The sequence below is a fragment of the Symphodus melops genome (assembly GCF_947650265.1).
Source record: "Symphodus melops genome assembly, chromosome: 18".
Taxonomy (NCBI): domain Eukaryota; kingdom Metazoa; phylum Chordata; class Actinopteri; order Labriformes; family Labridae; genus Symphodus; species Symphodus melops.
The window spans coordinates 4655544-4680344 of NC_136708.1; the positions used below are offsets into that span (position 1 = coordinate 4655544).

At 40.9% G+C, this 24801-nt stretch overlaps 2 protein-coding genes across 4 annotated transcripts in view; both read left to right on the plus strand.

Annotated features, from left to right (window-relative positions):
* Nucleotides 1-4628: 4628 nt before the first annotated feature.
* Nucleotides 4629-11665, plus strand: serinc2 (serine incorporator 2). The gene is made up of 10 exons (XM_079367661.1): nt 4629-4758; nt 6595-6756; nt 8001-8188; nt 8324-8403; nt 8642-8779; nt 9648-9817; nt 9975-10065; nt 10243-10405; nt 10593-10808; nt 10927-11665. Exons 1-10 carry the CDS (start codon nt 4720-4722, stop codon nt 11063-11065), a joined length of 1386 nt encoding a protein of 461 aa, XP_079223787.1. The 5' UTR covers nt 4629-4719; the 3' UTR covers nt 11066-11665.
* Nucleotides 11666-15642: 3977 nt separating this feature from the next.
* hivep3a (HIVEP zinc finger 3a) overlaps nt 15643-24801 on the plus strand; it is a 40952-nt gene continuing 31793 nt past the window's right edge. The window contains exon 1 of one of the 3 annotated variants that reach the window (XM_079368495.1): nt 15643-15747. The gene's annotated coding sequence lies outside the window, so the exon portion shown is untranslated. The other 2 variants (XM_079368498.1, XM_079368497.1) reach the window with 2 other exon arrangements.

Here is a 24801-nt window from a genome sequence, read left to right on the forward strand (position 1 = left end):
ACGAACATAACACAATATTTAAATTATTTAAAACTTTAAGGAGAATACTTGAGTATGGCACTTTACACTTTATTGTTAATCCAATATGTGAACTGAGCATATTTGAGAATCCTTTATAAAAACATCTTCCTTATTTTAGATAATATAATAAGTGTGGTAGATATTTGATGTAATGTGTCTCAGTAAAAGCACTGGCGTTTATTTTGGTTTCATTTCTCTTTGATCTACACCTTTTTAAAATCAGTCTGTTACAATACCTCAAAACTTGAACGTTTTTATCCATTTTCACTTAAAATGACCATTCACAGAAACCAATAATTTCAAAAACATTATTGTGCTTGGTGTGTTAAACTCAATAGAAAATGTATTTAATCGTTGTTCATGTGTTGATAAATCAGCAACTCCAAATAGATGACAGGTCTACTGTAAACAGCCTATAAAAAGATATCATACCTTTTTATAAACTACTTTTGATGTGTACATGATTATGATTGCAGGTGTTTGAGGCATAAGACAATACCTTAGCAGTGACAGTGAAGAAAGTTGTCTTTGATTTACTTTTATTTTGAAGTCAATGTGCTTTAGTTTCCTGTGAAAATGTTCTAACTTGTCGCGGCTTCTTACAGGTTTGTACCATTGTCTTTTCAGTGAGGGGTGCAATAAGAACTATACCCCACAAACAGCAGCTTCTTTGTGTCTGGATCTTGTTTGCTTTTCTTTACCTATTGGTGTGTTTGGATCCAGCACCCACTGAGGAATATGCGTTTCTTTTTTTCCATTTTGCACCATTAACTAAACATTCAAATATTGAGAAATGGTATTGCCTTCTCACCTGCATAGTGGCATCTGATAAAACACTAATTCTTTTGGATGGATCATTTATTTGATTAAATTCTTTTTATACGATTAGTCATCTTTAGACACATGATTCTACCACCGTTAAATAGAAACAGAAATCATTAATAATGAAAATGCCATTGTGTTCACTCAACATGTTGTTTTTTTAACAACCACTGTATGAATATTTTTCCATAGATATTTAATCAATGAAGAAAACTTAAACATAGCATGCCTGTTCAGATCTTGAGTGTCGGCCACAATCACGCTGAGCTCAAAGAACAAACACACATGTGCATGCTTCAGTAATCAGACACAGATGAATTCACTCTTATACCTTTAAAGAGGAGGAGAGTCCGTTCCTCAGTTTGCTCTCACCAACCTGTATCACCTTTACCTGTCAAGTGTGTCACAAAACAGCCACTGGGGGTTAACTGATGTGTTTTCTTGCCATTAAAGATTACTGAGGACAATTTAATTAAACATTATCCTAATTTAGCATTATTTTGAAAAAGACCAGCTCTGTTAAAACTCCTGTTCTGTTTACGTAAATAATGCAGAATTACCACTTGACAAGATAAAGGTGATTTATTTTCTGAATAAAAATCATTTTCACAAAAGTACTTTTAATAAATTACAGTGAATTTGATTTATTCCCCCAAAGTTGAAATTGTGTTTTTGTCATGTCACTTTAAGCTTAGAAGGAAAAAGCGAAGAACAAAACGTTTTAATTATGGGACATGGTATTTTTGCAGGCCTTTGTATTGTTGGTTTGAATTAAAATTATCATTATGTTGCAATGATAGCCTATTATTGGTGATGTCGTTCGCCCCATGTACAGAGGATATAGTCTTCATTGCAATGGCTGTGGGTTTGAATCTGACCTCGGCCCTTTGCTGCATGTCATCCTCTACTCTGTCCTCCCAACAGTTCCATTCTCTATTTAGCTATCTTTTACATAAAAGGCAAACATAAAAAACAAAACAATTAATCTTGTTTACAAAATTGCCCTTTAAGGAGTCTTCTATGAATCCTCAAATCAACATGTGATATTCATTGAACATATTTGTGTGTATTGAACAAGGTTATATGAGGCATAATGTAGTTCTGCCCATTGTTTTGTGGTCTGACTGATGCTCCTGGAAGAGATGCGTCTTCATCATTAAAACATACAGAGTGCAGACGTGTTTCCCTCACACAGTAGCTATATCACCCTCCTTGCCACTGTGTCTTGTGTTTAAACTTGTATTTTAAATTTTGTTCTGGTTTTCTCAGGGACGCTGTTGGCCATTTTCCTTTGTGTGTCAAATCAATCTGACTGAAGGGTGCATGGAAAATAAAGAAATGAACCTGCAGTGTTGCGAGAGCGCGGGGATCTCGGCTAAGCAGTTGGCGTTTTTAGGAATTATTTTAATATCCTAGTTTGTTGCTCTTATGTACTACTTGACCTTGAAACCTCTACCCTGCCTCACTTTGATTGCTTGGTCTGGGCCGAGTGTGAATCTCGTCAGGAGGACCAATAACTGCCTTTCATAAAGATATCGCTGCTGCCTTGAACTAGAACATCACTATTGGTTATTAGGAGCGGTTAATGAAATACACAGTTTATTCAGCTTTTATACCTTTAAAGTTATTGAGTTATTACAGTTTTGAAGTCATTCCCCTCTATGGTCAGATCATAGGCTGTTAATACTGGAAAGGCCTCCTTCGCAGCCGTTACTCTCCTTGGGTCTCTCAGACCCTAGTGGGTCCTAACCACTTGAAAGCGGAGTGTCCCTCCCCAGTCTATGTTTTCCTCTCTGGTATTGGAACAATGGGGACAAAAAGCTTCTTACCTTAGTCTTCTATCCCTTTGGTCCGTCGTGGTCCAACAAGAGAAAAATATAAGATTAAAAGGAAAAGGGTTTTTGTTGGAAAGTCCTTACAATGGAAGGTTTCCTTTTATTTTATAATAACACAATTGATTAAAAACAGAGCTTATAAAATAATACAAATCCTACAAAAGAGTGCTATTCTCACAGTGAGGGACTAGAGCTAGATAAAAGAGAATATAAGTCAATTGATCACAGGTGCAGAACAAGTGTAGAGCAAAAGTCAAGTCCCAAAAAGGAAGACTGAACCAGCGAGAGAAGCTTGTGCTTCCCTCCTATATACTATGGTTGACTCTCAACATTTACGTCATGAAAATTTCAATATACATTTTGGGTTACGTCAAAAATAATGTAGCAAAAACAAGACATATATGGTTATATTTGTTTCTCATGCAGCTGCAGGTCACTCCCTTATCTCTAACAGGGCACTTCCACGCACCCCACTATGTGAGCAGTCCAGTTCCCCCAATAAGATTTACAGCCTGCACTCCCACAAGCGGTTTTATGACCGCCAACTATTCTAACACATAATAATTTAACAGTCCTTACAATGTTATAAGTACACATTATGCATGTAATACATATAAACTTTTTATGATAAGGTTTATAAAAGTTAAAATATGACTTTTGTGATTAGCTAAATTCAGCCTGAACTCAGCTTGAGTGGAAATTCTCCTGTGAGGGGGTAAAAGTGTCAGCCGAGCTTTCAGCTGTTGACGATGAGCAGTCTCCCTTGCTTCAGACCGGTGTGGTGAGGTGAATCGTCTGGGATCTTTCAACAGCAGGAGACAAATCCACCGGGCAAAGCCTGATAGCAGCCTTAAAGGGGTGAGATTAAAAGTTATGATGAAGTCGACCTGCACAGGCTATGATTCCCACTCATTGCAAAGTGCAATAGTCCTGGTTTCACGGTCGTAATAAGCCTGCTTCAGAAGTTCAGTTTTATCTTTGCACGGGTGTATTCACTGTATTTCAGAAGGTCAGATCCAAACAGATGGAGGTTTGCTCCCTGTGGCTTTAAGCACACTGCTGACCTACACTGTCACACCTGTTTACGCTCCGTGTCCTTCCTCTGGTCAAACTACATCAGGATCCTCTCTAATTCTTCCCTGGATGAACTTTCTTCATACCTGCGAAAAAGCACACTCTTTTTGTTACCATGGTTACATATCTCACCATCAGTAATGGCTGGGTTATATAAAAACAGCAAGGCAGACTGATTAAGTAATTTTGCACTATGAGGAAAACAACTTACTCCTAAACTTACAGAACATCTTCACATTTTCCTGTAAAATAAAGGTACACAAAGCCCAAAATGGAATAAAAAAATAAATAATCCAAAGGAACAGTATGAGGCCTAAGGAGAGCCATATAGAGGTGTGATAAGGTCTTACTGATGGTGTTTTCATATATACACAAAACTGTTGAAAATCTCCTGAAATGTTTCCGGGCAGGCTGCCAAACAGAGAACTTTATTCACCCCAATTTTGACAATTTTGACTCCAAAACCCCCTAGAGTGACAAGCAGGTGACGTCACTCCGGCTTTGTCTATTGATGTTCATAGTAATGGATGTTTGAGTTTAGTTTTAGAAGGTTAAATAGTTGTCAAAAAGTTGTTTTTTTAACCACAACTCCCCATGAAAAGGAAGAAAACTGCAAGGCAGTTTTTTCAATTACATCTAAAATGTCGGAAATAGAATGATTTTGTCAGAAAAATAAAACTGACTGCATCAATTCACACAAGATGTCCTGTCATAATACAACAATCATCATATATAGGTTTGTACCTCGTTATAAACACACTAAGTCGAAATGAATCATTATCCGTTTTGTATGTACGTTATAAAGTATGACGTTGTCTACAGTGACTCAGCTTTTATTTTGAAAGGAGCATAAGGTTGTTCGATACTGACTTATTTCTGACTTGACGTCGCCATTTTGGCTCAGTTTCTTCCTGAACTTTTGAAGCTTCGACAACTTTCCTCGGCATTGAGAAGTAATTAAACAATCATGGGTGCTTGTTTGGCGCTGGGTTCCCTTGCTAGTTGTGTGAGTATTCCCAACATTCCCTGTTGTTATCCTTCATGTGGGATAAACGTCCTTTTCCCCCTCATTTTAAACGCATTTATCTTGAAAAGGTTTTTGCGTCGTTTGTTGTGAGAAAAACGTTGAAGTAATGACGTCATGATATACTGTCTTTTATTCTGTCTTTTGACTTTGAGAGTAATTTGTTTGTTTTAATAACTCACAACAAGTGCAAAGATAAACAGATTGTTTCACTTTGTTTACAAATGTTGTTTCCTCAAGATGTTTTCTAAAACGACGCAGTTTCCGGGTTTCAGTCTTGAATCTGCACCAACCTGCACCCTCCGCAGGTTGTCGCTGTATTAATATTATTATTATATTATTATTATAAGTTCCCTTCATAAGCATCCTTGCGTTCACTTCTTGTTTCTTTGACTCTAGCATTTTGTACTTTTACATTATATAATCACAACGTGTTTATTGAGATCTTTGACACAATTAAAACAAATATATATATATATATATATATATATATATATATATATATATATATATATTTAAATTAGATCTAATTGAGTGGAAATTGATTTTAAAGCCGTTATTGTCATTGTATGACAGGAGATTGAGATTGTTACTCCTGATTGGTGCAAAGGAGTTCAAACGACACAAGATAATAATAATACAAATAAATTAAAAAAAATAAAAACATTAGCGGCACAGATAAGGCACATAAAATATTTTTGTTGAAATCCAATAAACAATCAATGGCCGGCTGCCTAAATCCTGGACAATTGGAAGTAATGAATTCATTTAAATTTAAAATGTATTGTTATAGATAGATAGATAGATAGATAGATAGATACTTCATTTAATATGTCACACACGAGGTGTGTCACCTCTAGCTTCCACAATAAACCTACTGCTGCTGAGTGATCGGTCACATGACCCCACACACCTGTGTTTGTTACAGTGAAGTCATTTTCCAAACTTCACTCAGTGAAGATGTACACTGTGCAGTTTGTGGTCTGCATGCTGTAATTTGTCTCGTCAGAATCCCACCCACTGACAGCAGCTATGATGATAGGCATTAAGAACATCCATATTGAAATCATCACTTTGGCACAGTTGGGCTGGTTTGCTTTTGCAGGTCGTATAAATGCATTAGCATAAACTTAGTCTGTTTCATAACCAGTTCAGATGATTGTAGGATTGAATAATGTTGGTATTTGAGTAGGTTTTTTTCCCTCTTGACTTTCCAGGAATATGATTTGTGAGATCTGTTTGTTACTCGGGTAGTGCGGCCTGTCTGATCTGGGGAAACTGGATTCATCCCGTCACGGCAGCCGAGTTGTTTACACCCAAGGCTTGTATACTCTAGTGCATATTTAGTGAAGGATGGCTGATCTCTGCTACAAACTCTGCCTCAGCGCCTCACGCACACACACACACACACACACACACACACACACACACACACACACACACACACACACACACACACACACACACACACACACATACATGCACCTCTCAGCAGTGTTCATCTGAATCGCGCAGGAATCGCCTATGATCGTGTTTCACAGCACTAGATCAGAAACCGATGGGGAGAGATTTGTGATGATGGCTGCACTAATCACAAGTCTGACTGCTGCTGCTGCTCTAAATTGTTATTACTCCCTGCCTCTCCTGAAGAAGAAGAAGAAGAGAGATTGTTTCCCTGACAGCAGACACTGTGTTGTTTGTTGTCCTGTCATTGCAGGCCATGCATGCATTACCCTGATTAACTGGCCTGCCTCTGACTGACATCAAATATGAATCTGAAGAAGGCCTCGCTAATTCTCTCCCTCATCTCCCCTCCAGGCGTCCTGTCTGTGCGGCTCGGCCTCCTGCCTCCTGTCATCATGCTGCCCGTCGACGTACAACTCCACCATAAGCCGGTTGGCCTTCTCCTTCCTGCTGCTGCTCGGGACTATGGTTTCTGTCATTATGATTCTGCCTGGCATGGAGGAGCATCTTAAAAAGGTACATTAGATAAGGCGAGATCGGATCACATTTAATGGTCCACACAGGGCGGGCTGCTGCACAAGGGTCTGTAATAGCTTCATTATGTTTTCTCGAAGCACATGGCATTTCGAAAGCTGGAAGAAAAAAAATTCAAAGTGGTTTTATAAGCAGTAACCCGGCAACAGAAATACTGTCGAGCAGCTGGGCATGATTGTTTAATTATTTCTCAATCCCGAGGAAAGTTGTCGAAGCTTCAAAAGTTCCGGAAGAAACTGAGCCAAAATGGCAACGTCAAGTCAGAAATAAGTCAGTATCAAACAACCCAGCTGCTCGACAGTATTTCTGATATTACGACGACAACATTTAATTCATTAGATATACTGGTTTTGTCCCAGAAAGTGGAACTTCCCACCAAATTTGTTTTCATAGTTTATGAAATTTAACATACCTATTTAAAAATCCCATGTACTAGCAGCTATACTATATCTAAACCACTTAAAAAAACTGTTGGCTAGTTTTTTGTTTAAATGGTACATATTATGAGAAATCTGCTTAATCCAGCCCTTCGTTTTTGGTCTTTATAAGTCTTACAACACAGAAAAAAAATGCTCCATTTTAAATGTGCTCTCCTTGTGATGTCACAGTGGCATTCTCCCCTCCCATGGTATCTCCACCCATGGACTCCACCCCCAGCCTTGAGCGAAACGTTTGCGCAGATCCGCCATTTTTATTCTTACTATAGTGAAGGAGTGACGTCTACTGGGTAAACAAGGGGGGCTCATTGCATTTAAAGAGACGCGCACCAAAACGGAGCTTTCTGAGAGAGCTGGTTTCTACAGGGTCTCAAACCTCCTCTAGTGCTTGATTCATGTTATATCTGGACCAAAGCACATCACAAATGTTTCATTTAGAGCACAGGGGACTGTTTGAAAAGGGGGATCATATGCCCTCTTTAAAATTCAAAGAGCTGACCATAAACAGGCCAGGCAAGGTCAAGAGTCACAAACTGAGGTTAAAACCCTAAATGAGACTTTTTTTTCTGAATGTGCACATTAAATATCCAAAGACTGCTCTTAAATCTTAACCTTAAAGGAGATGTCAGGCTATCTCTTAAGCTATTTATAAGGCCTAATTGGGGATTTTCATTCAAACAGATATTTCTTCTTCTTTTTTTATAACGAAGTCTCAAACACCAACAGTTGGATTCTTTCTCTGCCTAGGCTTCATCATATTGATCCCTTTGTTTGTGTTCTCACTGTCAGATTCCTGGTTTCTGTGTTGGTGGTTCTTATATACCTGGCATCGAGAACAAGGTGAACTGTGACGTCATCGTGGGCTACAAATCCGTTTACCGCATGTGCTTTGCCATGGCCTGCTTCTTCTTCCTCTTCTCCATCATCATGATCCGTGTTCGCAGCAGCAAGGACCCCCGAGCTTCCATCCAAAATGGGTTCGTACCACAGCCCTGTGCGACTTAAAACATGCTGCACTCTGGTGGCTAAACAAGGGAACTGCACCTTTTATATTGTATTTAAATTCATGTTTAAAAGGTGTGTACTTTGTAAAAGTTTTCTTGTCTTTTCAGTTTCTGGTTCTTTAAGTTACTGCTGCTGGTTGGATTAACTGTAGGAGCCTTTTTCATTCCAGACGGCGTCTTTACTACAGGTAGGAAATATTACAGGCTACACCTGAGAATTACTGTCTCAGTTTTTCTAAATGTTAGTCTTCATTACATTTAAGTTTATGATCATATCAATTACAAGTAGAGTTTCCGTTCAAAGCAGAACTGATCAATGTTGACCTGCAGGGCCACTCACTGTACTGAGAGTCTCCATGTTTGTCCTGTAGAGTGAATTTATCATTTTAAAGACCTGCCATGACAAACATCTTCAATCCTCCTCAGTGTGGTATTACTTTGGCGTGGTGGGCTCCTTCATCTTCATCCTCATCCAGCTCATCCTGCTGGTGGACTTTGCCCACTCCTGGAACCAGGCGTGGCTGGAGAAAGCAGAGGAGGGAAACCGCAAGTGCTGGTTTGGAGGTATCTCGTTTCTTGTTAACTTTAAGTCCAGGTGTGATTCAGGGCAATGAACTCGCCCAAGAGCACTCACACAATGTCTTTTTCAGCTGTGTCATGAAACAAACAGCGGTATAGAAGCAACAGCATGAAACAACCTCTCGGTGTTGATCGTAAATAAGGCTTCTGCTGCTCAGCTTGTTTTAAAGCTGTGGTGCAGTCAGCTGATCCTATAAAAACACTGATAGGATGTTCACAATTGCAAACATTTCTCAGTATGACATTTCTTTCTCAAACTTTCTTTTCTAATTTCATTCAGAAACTTTGCATACAACAATGAAACCTGACCTCATTCTGTTGCTGCTATCTACGCACTTCTAAAAGAACCAAAAAAAAGAGATATCTTAAGGTTTGAGGAAATAGCAGAAGCTTCTCCTGTTCCTATTTCATTTGGCGAGATTTCAACACTCACTATAAAAGCCCCCCCCAAAAAAAGCAACTTCAACAAGATGATCCACACCCATCTTTAAACCATTGAAGATGCTAACTAAAGAGCTAATAGCTAATAACTGAAGGACATCGCTGATCTTGTTTTAAGTGACAGAGGGAGGGATTAGCAGGGGGTTAGTTGGTACCCTCTTTTTTTTTAGCTTGTTGATTGGTCAGTTTGCGTTGCTGTTTTGGTAATTTAAAGAGACCTGTTATTTTAAAATAATATTATATATATAATATTTTCACGAATAAAAAAATCAGCCATTTAAACCAGAACATGTCCCTACCTTTAACTCACATGTCCCAGTATAGTAATGCTAAACTTCCTGGTGTCAGACTTAATTACATCTAGAGTCAAGTGTCATGTGATGTGTGACCACTCTTTCTTCCCCCCTCTCAGCTCTCCTGTCCATCACCATCCTCAACTTCATCCTGGCTTTCACTGCCGTCGTTCTCTTCTACGTGTTTTACACCCGACCAGACGACTGCACGGAGCACAAGGTCTTCATCAGCCTCAACCTCCTGTTCGGCATCGTCGTGTCCATCGTGGCCATCCTGCCCAAAGTTCAGGTAACACAGAGACTGTAGAAGACATATGTTTATTGATATCATTAGACTGAAATAGATTTTGGATGTATTTCACAAAGGGTACAGTGATATTTGCAGATCTGTTTTACAAGTTTAAAGAAACAGTTGTTGTTTTCCTGACACCTGTTTGTTCCCACAGGAGGCTCAGCCCAGCTCCGGTCTTCTTCAGGCTTCCATTATCTGCCTCTACACCATGTACATCACCTGGTCAGCCATGTCCAACAACCCCAGTAAGTCCAATCAATCTGAGTCATGACATTCCCAGGTATGTCATTCAGAACTTAACCCAGGATTTAAGAAAGGAAACGTGTCTCTCTAATGCTAACCACTTCGCCACAGTGGCTGTAGTGGATGTGAGTTGTCTTATTGTCAGATGTTAAAAGGGTTTTCTTTGTTTCTGACCTCAGATAAGCAGTGCAACCCCAGCCTGTTGAGTTTGGTCCAGCCCAGCGGTCCTACTCCTCCTCCAGGAGTTCCTGCTCCGACCCCAACGCCAGGAAACGTGCAGTGGTGGGATGCGCAGGGCGTCGTGGGACTGATCATCTTCCTCTTCTGTACTCTTTACGCCAGGTATGCTGCTGTTATTGTTGGTGTTTCTTTAAGTCCATGTTGTACCTCCACAATTCATGAGACGATGGAGACTGAATAGTTTTCTGGTTAAACGAAACATAAGAAGGAAAATCAGTTTCAGCATTCGCATTACTGCAGTGTTGAGATTGTGTTAACCTCTAATGTCTCCTGCTGTCTCCTGCCACAGCATCCGCTCCTCAAACAACTCCCAGGTGAACAAGCTGATGCAGACCGAGGAGGGCCAGGGTCTGACCGCTGATGTTGAGTCTGCGACCGGAGAGGACGGGGTCCGACGAGCCGTTGACAACGAGGAAGACGGAGTCACCTACAGCTACTCCTTCTTCCACTTCAGCCTCTTCCTGGCCTCGCTCTACATCATGATGACTCTCACCAACTGGTACAAGTACGTGTCTGATCTCCATTCTTCTGACAAGCAGACTCTTTTTTTTTTTTTTTTTTTCCCCGTGTGTGTGTGCATCTTTTTCTCTGACCTTACTTTTTTTTTTTCTCCCACTCATCAGGCCCGACACCGACTACAAGGTGATGCAGAGCGCCATGCCGGCCGTGTGGGTGAAGATCTGCTCCAGCTGGCTCGGCTTGGGCATCTACCTGTGGACCCTGGTGGCCCCGCTGGTGCTCACTGATAGAGACTTCAGCTAGAAACACTGAAATCTGACTTCTGATCACCAACCTCTTGCTATTTGCACCTTGTGAAAAGATAGCTTCAGCTTTAAATGGATCTGCTTTGTTTGCTTACAGTTCAACATTGAAATCTGAAAATTGAAATAGTAATAAGCTTAAAATTGATTTTGTGGCAAGAGCCGAATTTGTACTTTTTTGAAAGAAGAAAGAATTCTCGGAGTTGAGCTTTCACAACACTGTCTAGATTTTCCATCCCATGCCACATTCCCCCCCCCCATATTGTTACACGCACTACATACCAGGACCAAATGCATCTTAATTAATCCTTTGAAAGGGGGTTCAGGCCTTAGCGTCATTTTGCAACATCTTGTTTTTCATCATCTTCACATTATTTCAGGCATACACATGATCGACTTTTCTATCTGATTTTTTTTTTGTTTTAATTGTGTCCCATTGTGCAGTTTTTATATCCAAAGTGCCTTTTTTTATCATGTTTTGCTATTCGAAGAGATCACTGATATCTTTAAACATTTAGATGATTTGAAGTCGATCTCTAGATATTCTCTGTTTGTATGTTATCATCACAATCAATAAAGATGACTTCCTGATTGTCTTAAATCAGCGTGTAGGAAACATTTTTGTCCTTTAGGTGGGGCTGTTGTCCCTCAAATGTGACTTTCTGTCTGTAAAAGCTGAGCTGAATTAGATTTTTTTTTGTGTGCATTTTTTTGTTAAGCTTGTATTCCAACTGTTTTTAAAAAAAAATTGAAGTCAGTACTTCATGCTTTATTGACAAACTGTCTACATGATATCAAGTGTAGTCAGCAGGGCACTACATGCTTCACAACCCCACGCTCTGTTAATCACATGATCCTGCTGTAATGTGATTTAGTGTATTCCTTGGATGTAGGATTCCTTATCGCAGCACTCACTCACACACACATTTGGGATGAGTAATGTCAAGGGAATGTGTTTTCCCCCAAATCACAAGATCAACATGAGAACACAACACTTCTTTATGCTTCACAATATTGATTCACTCGTCTGGAGAGGAATGACGGCCGACCGGCCTGTGAAGTCCAGTCAGACGTGTGGTGTGGTGGTAGATCTCAGACTAGCCTGGAAACATTTCACTCCGTCGTGATAAATTCTTTAACCAATGCTTCATCCAGATGCTTCGTCTTTAGTCGGCTCGATTACTGTAACAGTGTCTCTGCAGGTGTGCCTGAAACATCAGTCTGCAGCTTGAGTCCTGACCAAACCAAGAAGATGGATCAGTCCAGTTCTGAGATCTTTACACTGACTCCCAGTCTGTCGAATAGATTTCAAAATACTGCGACTGGTTTAGAAAGCGCTGAATGGTTCAGAGCCAAGATACAAAAGTGAACTTGTGATCATGTACGAGCCCTCCTGACCCCTCAGGTCGTCAGGGACACGTCTGCTCTATATCTGGAACAAACTCTCAGAAAAGTGCAGGTCTGCTGAAACTCTTGAAGATCTTTTAAATCAAATTTGAAGACTCACCTGTTAAATACTGTGGAGCCCGACCGGTTAACCGACCAGCCGATAATATCAACGGATATGATCAGATCCAGTGACTGTCATTTTGCTCTGTAACTGGTTCTCTTATTTATTTATTTTACACCTCTCTTTATTTGCTTTTGTTTGAGATGTTTCTTCTTTTTGATGTTATTTTAATGTGTTTCTGTTTCCCTCTGTTGTGACACTTTTCATGTCTTGTGTGAAGCACTTCGACTTGCCTTCCTGCTGAAACCTGCTACATAAAGAAACGTGCCTTGCCTTACATTCTGCCTTTAAACTCCTCTTCTCAACCAGCTTCCAGTGCGAGGATCGTACATAAACAAAGTGTTTTCTACTGAAATGAAAAGAGATTTAGTTTTTCAGGTGGGTGGGGCTCACTATTTAAAAAAAGTGAAGTTATGTATTGCAGATGACAAAACGCTGATGTAATCGCTTTATGTAAGACTTGATTGGCTGAAGCTAAATAAGTTTTCCCTCTACGTAGACCGATAGCAGGTCTGTGATGTTAATGCAGCACTAAGGGGCGCCTTCATGCAACCAAAGAAATGGCATTTTAATCTCTGCTGGACTTTTCATCTACATTTTTTTTATTTGTGATTTCTGGCTTTGTAGAAGTGGATATACTGTTAAAAAAAAGATGAAAATATAGCTTACATTATGAATACCTTACACTGGAGTCATAATACTATCTTACTGTGTGTTTTCTCTAAGCTGATTGTTGACATAAACAACATGAAGTGGGCTAATTCGGCACAGTGACCGCATGGTTATGTCAGTAATCTGTCATTGTTCCAATTTCTCTCTGGAGGTTCATCCTGCTCAGGCACGTTTCACTCAACATGTGGATGCTAATATCATGAGATGTAAGGACATTTAATCCCCTGCTGCACCTTGGCACCCTCTCCTCACACTCAGACCATCTCTAAACAGTTGCTGCATGCCTGAAGTTGTGATCTGACCCACATTGTCGTGGCTGACAGTGACAGTGGTAGTCCCCGGCCCAGCTGTGAGCAGCAGGCTGATCTAATGCTGTTATATAAAGCTGAATGAGGCTCCGATCAGTTGCATAAGACAGTTTTAGGACCAATCTCATGGGGGCTCAAAACACGCCTCTGCCTGTTGTGGTTTGGTAATGCTCGCCCTGCTCTTGAGGACCTTTATCGTCACCATCATCACAGTCGTTAACAGGGAAGCCTTCGGGGTTTGAGGCACCCAGCAACCAGGTAAAACATGTTAAATGGAGCTCTGAAGCTTTGGAACTGGCAGGCCCAGTAGTCCTCATTAACTGACTGCAGAACAATAATGTCACACATTTTATTACACGGATGACAGAGTGAGAACAAAATGACATCGAGGTGAATATCAGAGTGGAGGAATATGATGAGTGTGTGATGATGCATTAGAATAAATACTTTACATTTTAAAATTCAAATCAATAAACTAAATATTCGTTGAATAATTGATGACTGAAAATGCTTGATGATTCCAGTGAGACCACATTAAGCATGACATCACATATCTTTTTAATGTTACCGTATTGGACTGATGAAAATTCTCGTTGTGTTTTGACTCATTTATGATGTACTGTTTATGCTCCATCATACCTGTTTGTGTTCCAGTGGACCATTTCTTCCCATGATGCTTTAAACAACGCTGTACCCTTTCAGGTTTGCTACTTCTGATTCTTTATCCGCCTCACTAAGACATAATGTGTAATGTGTGGACACTTTTTCTGCCATCTTCCACAAAAGCAAAAATATGACGGCAGCCATCATCGACAAGTCCTTCTACAGCCAAACTGAAAGAGGAAAATGGAGAAGTTACAAAAAAACATTTAATGGGAATAACATGTTTATGTATGCTTTAAACAATATGTGGTTTGACCATAGACTGTAAATATTAATGGACGAAGTCTGAGTGACGTCAGCCATCTTGAGACTCTGGAGGCTCATTGGCAGCATGCTGGAAATGCTGTTTAACTTTCAGTCAACGTAATGGCAGGCTGAGAGCTGGAGCTGAGACGGGTTTTATGCCTCTTTACGAACTGCTACATCATCTCAGCTAAAGGCCAAACTATGGTTAACACGTATCATTTGGTAAATCAAAACAGATCCCTGTGCCTGATGTGCCCAATGTGTACAATAACTAATTAGACCAATTTTGTTTATTTGTTAACATGTACATTTTTACCATAAAAACAGGTTTTTTGAATGTGGTGTGTGTGTGTGTGTGTGTGTGTGTGTGTGTGTGTGTGTGTGAGACTTCCAGTGTTTCTGGAGCCAGCCTCAAAAGGACACTCTATGAACTGCAGGATTTTGAACCTCAGCATACATTCGAGACCAGAGGTTGCCACTTTGGATTGACATTTGGTGTAAAATGGCCCTTTTTATAAATGCTAAAAAAACAAAAAAACAAACAAACAAAAAAACAAAGGCAAGAATATGGGCTTCTCATTTAACAGCATGGGGACTTTACTGTTGCTCATGGAAAGTGTAAAAGTAGATAAACATTGCCACATTATATGAAGAGGGAATCCTTTTTTTTTACCTTACATTTATAATGGAGATGCTGGTGCCAGGTGAAATTGCAGCATCAACTCTCCTCTGCCAGTACAACATCTGGACTTAACCATCTGGCAACAACTAAACTGTGTCTACCAGTCTGATAAAAAAGCAAAGACATGTTACTATGTTTGTGTTATAACTCTATATACTATAAATTGGTTTTGGAGCCAGATATCAGCAGCTGGAGGAGTCATGATGAATAAAAATAACTAGAATAATCTGAGGTACTGTAAAAGGTGTTGCTGAGGATGTCAGTATCCAACTCGCGGAAATGTATACCGGCAGTTTCCGGTCTTAACGGTTGGCTAAGAAATCACAAAATCAAAGTATGTAGCTCTGAAAACAGTTGAAGACGGCTGTACATGCTAAATTTAAATCAACTCGTACATTTGAAAATGAACTAAGAGTCTGACACATCATGTGGCTTACACTTTCAGCATTTGAGCTCCACGTTCAGTCAACGCCCTAACGCTTGTACTTTACACTTTTATTTTGAAGGTGAAGTACGTACACTTCCTGTTAACGTCGTGAAACTTGACGCAGCTTGTGGCGCCGTGGCCGCACCGCAGAGAAGTGAAGTTGAGCATCCTGCAGGTAATGAACGCTCGTAATGTGGTGTCACTGGCGCGTTATTCTGGGTATTACGCTGTGTTTGGTAGCTCTGTTTAACCATTTAATATCACATTGTGTGGCAGCACGGATATTGTTGTTCAGCTTGTTTTTTTTTCTTGACGCTAAATGTGCGGTATATCAAGATAAAGGTAGCTAACGTAAAGACAGGACGCATTAGCAGAACTACGGGTGAGTGCTGTCCGCTTTCTTTGGTGTTTAGTTAAACATGGTAGTAGCGTGTTAGGCTTCCTGAGCCCGTCCTGGGCTAACGTCAGTTTATTCCCCGAGCTGGCTTCATTCATTGTCTGAGAGAGGGAGGAGGTGGCGAGCTGCGTCAAGCTAGCTCGATTCAGATGTAGCGAGACCGGAAGTACATTAATACAACTTTGAAGTACATCTGATTAATTTGTTTTCTCCTGGTAAATTCAGTACAGTAGGAAGCGTGCCGTGTTTATGAGTCAAAGTGTTATTACAGTATTTATTCATTATATAGAAAAAGCGAAATTGCTGCAGGGACAGCAGTATGACTAAAATGCCTAGGTTCGAGTTGCAGTTTTATTTTGAAACCGTCTTCTTTTGCGGAAGTTGCTAATACTTCAAGCTTGACTGATCGTAGTAAGAGAACTGCATGATTTAACATAGACACACTGGAGTACTAGACTTTATGTAGCCACTGTGTTTTTTTTGTAAATCGACATTTTCTGCCGCTCCTGCAGCTGTGAAACGTGACACTGACTGTGTTTCATGTTTAAATGTGTCCTGTAGACATAATGAATATCCTGAAGGCTGGAGTCGGTCAATGGTGTGCTGCATGGGGCGAGATGATCGCATGTTAGCTGCAAAAGAAACTCCATTCAAAAAAATTAATAATAATAATTGGCGTTTAATCGGCTATATTTCGTCAGTCCGTCTGAAAGCGCGCATGTCCGCTGAGATCAAGTCATTTTTTACAAAATAGATATATATTTGCAGCTTTTTGATCCACTTACGGGAGCGTTTTGTCCAAATTAATTTTTGCCTCTCTTGCTCTTGAATACTTTATTTTAGTAAAAAATCGTTGTGGGCAGAATTGCATTGAGGAATACAGAATGAAAACAATTATTAGGTGAATACCCTGCTCCACAATCCACAGTACTTCTAGTGTAAAGAACGACAGGTAGATAGAAACTTATGTTACATGCAGGTTCTTGGTGTTGCAGTTCCATACACATGCAACAGAAAACGAAAGCGTTCAGCTCCAGCACTGCCTGCGTAAACGCCTCCCTGCATGCTGCTCGGACATTTCTGCATAACCTGCTTCAAGAAATCCAACATGACATCATGCATCATGCGTGAGAAGTGCAAGCGTCCAGGACGGATTGCTTTTGTTTTTGTTTTTTTGTGTGTGTGTGCGTGTTTGTGTGTTTGTGGTTGCAGGATCAAATCGCCGATAATATTACATAACTGAGCTTAAATTGGAGGGCTGATTCGGTTTGTTAGAATAGTGCCCAAGTGGATAAGCTCTTACCTCCCATGTTACAGTGGATTTTCCGTCACAAATGTGGTTTGACTGTTTCTATCCTGGTTTTAGAAATCAAAACAAATATGCAGGAGGATGTTCCTGTAAAGAGCAAGGAAATGAGCCACTGGGCGGATCAAGTCTGCAGCTCTGAAAAAACACTCCTCATTGCAATGATGCTTGCTGGATTAGAGGGCATCTGAGGACAGCAGAGGCTTGCAACATCGCTCTGCTGCAAAACACTCCATGCAACATCAGCGTCCTTTTTTTATCTGCTCAATGTGAGCAGATTTGTTTATCATGGGATTCAGAATTATCCTTAAAGACTTGTCATGTCCGGTTTGAGCAACAGTCTATCTGTCTGCATGTATACAATCTGATCAAGAGGAGTGTTCCCTAATAATGATTCATTAAACTCTTTATCTTGTATTGATCCATTTCCATTAAATGAATGTATGAATATGAATATTTTTTTATGAGCATTTTAAAAATCTGGCTAACTAAAAAACAAACGAATGTATTCATATTTTAGTGATATAAAACAGAAAAGGCATCAAATCCTGTCGTGATAGAAACCAGTGAGTGCTCCATGTTAGGCCTGGGAATCTTTGGTTTGTCTCACGATTCAGTTGAGAATCTATTTTTCAGTTCAAAACCATTCTGGATTCAAAGTCTGTTTTTGAATGAGTCCATACGTCATGGTCTACAGTACTCCGGTCAGCTGGGAGACTGGCCGGATTTCTTGCTGCTCTATTTGTCATAATACTGAGTTAAAGAGTTAGCTGCAGCACTGAGCAGGAAGTGACTGATCAGGCCAAAAAAAAAAATTAAATCTCAGAAGATAAGAATCTTAATTTTGACACAAATCGATTTTTCCCACCTCTACTCAACATGTTAGTACTTGTTATATGATAGGTGTATTCATTGTTTGTTCATTAGACTAAAAGCTACCCTGATGGACTGACTAATCAATTGACTTGAGCTTTGTTCGGAAGTTTTGCCCAACGCTTTGATCCGGTTTTCACCACTCAGTCTTTGAGTATTTTACTTTTCTTCATTGTGACTCTACTTTTTAAACCCAGTTTTCTTTTGAGGACTTAAGGCTCAGCTTTATGACATTTGGTGTCACCTCGTCGTGTTGTGTACGTTTGTTTTTTTAAATGCCAAAAACTTCTCCAACACACTTCTCCTCTGCTACAGGACCAACCAGTGGAGTCTACTACAGATACAGATCGTATATGCATCTTAAGTCTCTGTGGACTCAAATCATTCCCATCACATGTTACTTGGAAAAGGTGTGTTAATAATGCTACCGGAAATACTTAGTGTAGTTTGTTTCCATGAACAGGGATCAATGGGCATGGTGCCGCCGGTCTTTCTGGACCAGGTGGAACCAGTCAACAGAATGTTCTGTGTGAACCGATCAATGTTTTGAGTGCAGATAGTTTTTGTGATGGTTCTTTTCCTCACACATACCCGCTGCATGACTCAGGTCTCGACTCATCTGTACATGTTTACAGTCAGGTGTTCGTGTTTTTAGCTGCACGCTCTCATCCTTCTACTGGAACCTGAGTAACATGTCACTGTGTAATGTTGTTGTTCTGTCTCAGTCTGCAGGGAAGAGGTCAGATTTTTAGCATTCTTGTGTGAGACAGACTCCTGGACAGGGAGTTTCTCTCCTGAAAAAGGCTCAGTGGAAAAGTCCGGCGGCTGTGACTCTGGTTGTTTATCATCGTTTTTTCAAGTTGTCTTCCACCTGGGCGAGGGGACGGAACGGTCCACTGTGTATTCCAGCGGTCGCGGTTTGGTGGCGCGGTACCTGCATCCATCACTTCACTCAGATGACCTGCTCCTGTCATGTTGTGCTTGTAGGACGGCTTGTCCACCAAACACACAGCTCGTGTGTCTCTTTTTACACTGAATGTCATAAACCTGCGTCCTCATTTGTGAAACCTGAACCTGCACAGACATAGACTACATTTGATGAATGCAGATGGACTGTGAGGATTTTGAAAGACAAAAGAAATCAGCAGTCAGGGAGTGCACGATAGACACTATTATGTAACAGTAGAATCCAGCATTTTGAGATTAAAAAAGCAATAAGGACTGGATGGACCCGTAAGCGCTGAATTGGACTTTTCATTGTCTGTTTGACTTTTGTGTCTTTTGTTGTTGTTATTATTTTCACTTTTTGAATGTGTGGATAAAGGAGTTTATCATGCAGTATAGGTGGTGGACTTGATACTGTTAGTCAGGAAATACATGACTTTAAATGCATAAATCTTTTCTGTGCTAGCACCAGGATCTCATGATTCGATTCCAATCACAACAAATGACGTCACATTTTCTCATGTGAGTAAACTAGGAATAAATAGATAATCAGCATCAGTGTAGTATTGCATTACTCAAGAGTTTAGACATTTCTGTACTCTATTATTAAAGGAGGAATATGTCACTGTGACACCTGGTGTTTAAAATGGGTAGTGCAGACCAAATTTAAAACATTTAGGAGCGCTATTGTGATGTGAATGATTGTGAATGATTTTTATTATTATTGTTGATAAAAAGTCAAAAAGTGAAATATTTCCATTCTTCTAGACCAGAGCATTCTGAGCTGTATATTTATGGACCATTTGGAGTGCACCCAACAACTTTTGTTTCCATATGACTGATCTGTTCTACAGTTGGATGATTTATGTTGCACACCTTACCAAGCAGTTGATGAGTTTGAGTGTGTGAGGCGTCGTCTAACCCATCAAAGCATCCTCCCAGCCAGGATCAGGGCTGTAACATCTGTTAGGATGTGATGTAGGTCAGAGCTGTCTTTATCGATACTGATGTGTCATCGGTGCTGATGTGGGAGCATAATGGCCTCACTGTGGAAATGATAGGCCCGGAGCCCAAATGGCTTTCACTGTGTTTGCCACTGGGGTCAGAATGTGAGCTGTGTGTGTGTGTGTGTGTGTTTTGACACTGGCCACGAGAGGAACGGCTCAAAAGGCGAGCAGTCTGACAGTTAACCCTGGCCGGCCCGGGACGCGTCCAGTGGTGCCACGGTAAACACCGATGTGGCGAGCTGAGCCTCAGAGTGTGTCCTGAGGTCCCACGGCGTGCTGATGCATTATGAAATGGCACACACGCTCAGTTTTTTCTCTCTCGCTGCGATCCTCCATGTCAAAGATCCCTCTGTTCAGCCAGGAGCAGCAGGACAACATTGATATTCATGCTGTTCTCATGGAGTCACCAGTGGGCGCCTCATCCCTCACATGTCAGTCACTACAGTGTCCGTGGTAGCAGGTGACGTGTGAGGGCACGTGTATCTCTACAGCTTCACTGATGTTGTCCATATCGCTATTTCAGGCTCTTGAAGCAGGGAGAAACGTCCAAGCAGGCGCACAATCGGATCCTTATAGAAAGACTGAGTAAACAGTGTTACAGGTGAGGTGGGGGGGGGGGGGGGTCAACCAGGAGCAATCCTGCCAATCTGCATCATAACAAAGTGTGAACTCTTTGAGGACAAAGTGCTATTTATTGATCATGTTCGATTCCTTCAATAACTTTTTTTCCCCCCCAGTATCAACCATAAGGATGAAGGCGCTGGGTTTCTTTAGTTTGGGATTACAGAACTCATGGGTGTGAAGAGTTGTGGAAGTCTTCAGCCAGCAGACATGACTCGGGCTGTAGCTAACAGCTGCTCCTCTCTCTAGTGGTTGCACACTTCAGACGTCAAGTTTTGCACATTTCAGTGAATGCTGCAGCAGAAATGACCTCGTCATGAGACAGTGTTTGATAAGCTGTGCCGAGGAAAGTGGGAAGTGGAAGAAAAATGAGAAGTTTGCCTCTTCGGAACATTTCAGCATTTACACCGGGTTAGGTTTGTTGTACTTCTACCCTCATGGTCTTTTTTGGCCAGGCTGTTTGTCATTTGGTGGAGTCGGTCGATCAGCAGCTCCTGCAGCAACATGTCCGACGTCTCCTTTGGCAAGACACTAAACCATGAAGTGCATGTGCATGAACTGGATTGGTTACTTCTGATGCTCACTTCACATATATGTAGCAGCAGGCTCTGACTTCACAGTGTGAATGTGGAGGTGTGACCTGCAGAGTTAAAGAGCTTTGAGTAGTCAGAAGACTATATGAACTTTACATGTCCATTCATCATTTTTGGAAACATTAAGCCGAAGTTCAAGTTTGTCCAAACACAAAGAGTCAAAGAGAAGAAGTTGTCTGAATAAAAAAAAAAAAAAAAAAAAAAAAATCATAGAATGAGTTAATGAAGTGATATGCTATTCTATTTGTTTATTCGAGTATTTAATTTGACCTCTTCTCTATGAGCACATCTGGCCATCTGCTACCATTAATACCAACTTAAATACATAACATTAGGCATACACAGTATGTTCTGTTGTGTAAGGAAGCTTCCTCCAGCTCCGAACATCACAACATTAATCCTGAATCACTACACGTTCAATAGGAAGCAGGAAATGACCACTCACCACTCCCTACACTGGTTACTGTACATAATGCTGAACTTGCATTACTCTCATTGGAACAAATCTCTCCCCAATGCAATACATCATCAAACTTCATGTTCTTTCCTTCCAACCTGCAAAAGCACATTTTTTTGAATCCAAGCAGCTCCAGCAGTCATAAATCATAGACTCCTCCTTGTGCAAAAACCTCGTGTTTATGATTTAAGATGTGTCTTGTAACCAGCGCTCACATGTGAAATAGGATGTGTGCTGCACATGCACACACTTCCACACAAAGATAAGGGTGACAACATTCCTGCTCGTCATGTAGCGGGGGGGGACCCTAAGGTGGCCCCTGGTCATCAATCTTTAGGAGTTCCCCCAGCCGCAGAGACGCGAGCTTAAATGTCACAACTGCCGTAAACGAGCAGATTTCCTCTCTGCCGGCACCGGGCCGATGTCGACGGGAGCGGAAATTGACTCTCGTCCTTGTTAATGAAAGGATCCACTCGTCCTCGTGTGTTTACGTCCTCACCTTGTGATCGTGCACAGGAAAACGTGTTGGCACAAAGATGTGCACGTGAACACCTTATGTTTGGGCGTTTAGTGTCCTGATTACACGCAGTGTGTGTGTGTGTGTGTGTGTGTGTGTGTGTGTGTGTGTGTGTGTGTGTGTGTGTGTGTGTGTGTGTGTGTGTGTGTGTGTGTGTGTGTGTGTGTGTGTGTGTGTGTGTGTGTGTGTGTGTGTGTGTGTGTGTGTGTGTGTGTGTGTGTGTGTGTGTGTGTGTGTGTGTGTGTGTGTGTGTGTGTGTGTGTGTGTGTGTGTGTGTGTGTGTGTTAGGCCCTTGGCTGATCTGCAGCTTTCTGGAAGGGCTTGGATACCTACAGTGACCCTGGAGGCGAGCGTATGGGCCCAGCTTGGGTTGCTCTGCGAGGTGGAAGGGCCTCTGGTTTGTGTGACCCCCCCGCTGGGGTGCAGCCTGTCAGGCAGAAGGCCGATCAGCTGCACTTCTCATTCACAAAACACGGGACGGGCATACGCGCATGTAAGACACTGAATGCACCCACATGTCCAACCCCTCCTGATCCCTGCAAACATATTTCATACAATGCTCAAATTGTATTTGATTGTTATGATGACGTCATCACTTCAAAGAAAGGATTAAGTTCAATCTCTTCCAATCAGACTGAACATAATCCCTGTTAACGGATATTTGGAGGCAAGGGACACGATTTTTGGTGTACAGGAGGCGTTGTTTTCTGTTTATAGTCTGATTTAGATTGAGCAGTGACGTTTGAGCCGTGTTTGCGTGCAGGAGAAAAGAAAAAAAAAGCGAGCAAAACCCATCCGCTGACGACAATTCAGAATGCATTCTTCTCCATAAACAGATATCTGCTCATGATGTCAGACAGTAATCCAGTGGATGATGACGTTATTGTTGAGCTCAAATTTCATGTCTCCCGATGCAGGTCAGACTGTAAACACTGACCCACATGCAGCTTATCTAAATATCATATCATACGCTCTCCTCAGTGTGTGCAACTTCTACCAGAACTCTTCTTGAAACTTTGTGAGCCTTCACCACCGTTCTCCGTAATGAACTCCACATCTGGTGCGCTACAGTCAATATGGTGAGACGGCCGTTTGAATAACTCATCAATGATTGGCTCAGTCTTCAACTCTGTTGCCTGTTCTCTCAACTTATGATAATCAAAGCTCAACCAGGTCTTTGGATGAAACCACTTCTCATTATTACGTCATTGTGTTAAATAAAAAAGACAAAAAAAAGAAACTGATGAAAAAAACTGTAAACTTTTTTTAAAGCACGATTATTAGTGAAACCAGTTAATCGCTTCATCTCGCATTTACTCACAATCCTCAGGTAAGACGGGGCGATATGGCACAAAAATCACATCTCAATATGCAAATAGAAATAAGGAAAACAAAGTCAAATGTACGCCGGAGGATAAGGGCCATGTTACATTTCGAGATTACGAGGTGTCATTGTTTCTCACACATAGGCGGTATCTGCGGGGGCGCCAAAGTGTCCGACTTGTTTTTTATTTATTCATAAAATTGCTGCTTGCGTGTGTGAGAGGTAGAAAGTGCGTAAGCTTGTCATGGCTTCATTTAAAGACGAGTTAACGTACTCGCTGCTGACGCTGGACTCTTATGAATGATGGAATAGTGAGCGTCGTCGTCGTGTTTGGGTCCGTGCGAGGTTAGATTGAGCAGAGTCAAGTTGTTTGGTTGCAAAAATAAATTCATTTAGAGGAGAAACACATTTGATATAAAGAAACTCATTTTAAAATATAAACTGTATTTATATGCATGTCCATCCACTTTTGTCATTAACATGGCCCTAACACTGTGTCATCCAAATAGCACACGTCATACACAGGTGCTTTTAAATAAATGATAATGATGATGATAAATCTCATTTAAAGAACTGATGTTTGTCCCAGCCCTGTCTGCAGGTCTCTTCTGACCAGAGCAAATCCTCATTTTTAACCAGCAGGAAATTAAATCTTTGGGGAATATTAAATTTAATAAAACAATAATCAAAGGCAGAATTGTTAGCAATTTGTCCTCTGACAGCTCATTGAATAATCGACTAACCATCATGCTTTAAGATAAGTCAGTTGCAGATGGTTGTACATTCTCATCTTTTAAAATCAAACAAACATCAGTCTTACATTTTGGTCCTAAAAGAGAATACTGAGAATATTGTTGAAGTTATTTTACAGGAACTTTAGTATTTTTAGATGTATTTAGATGTATTGCTAATTGAACTGCCAGGTGATGAAAGTCTGTAGTCGTTTGGTTCGTTGTTTTAAAGTCATGTGAACTCCTTGAACGCAGCGTCATTAGTCTCCTGTTAAAGGAGAGAGCATCAGAGGGACACAGCAACCTTTCCTCTGCATGCTCCCGTTGACCTTGCCATCCTCGATCAAGGTCATGTTGTCGCCGAGCGCAGAGGCTGTACGCTACGACACCGCAGGCTGTGTCGCGTTACGTAACTGTAGTAGTGTGTATTTTTCTCCATTTATCCCTCAGTAGGCTCG

Excerpts from the sequence above, each read along its gene's own strand:
- serinc2 (XM_079367661.1), top strand. The coding sequence starts at position 4,720 with ATGGGTGCTTGTTTGGCGCTGGGTTCCCTTGCTAGTTGT. Across the intron at positions 8,780-9,647 it reads CCGCAAGTGCTGGTTTGGAG|CTCTCCTGTCCATCACCATC; the intron begins GTATCTCGTTTC and ends CCCCCCTCTCAG. Across the intron at positions 9,818-9,974 it reads CCATCCTGCCCAAAGTTCAG|GAGGCTCAGCCCAGCTCCGG; the intron begins GTAACACAGAGA and ends TTGTTCCCACAG.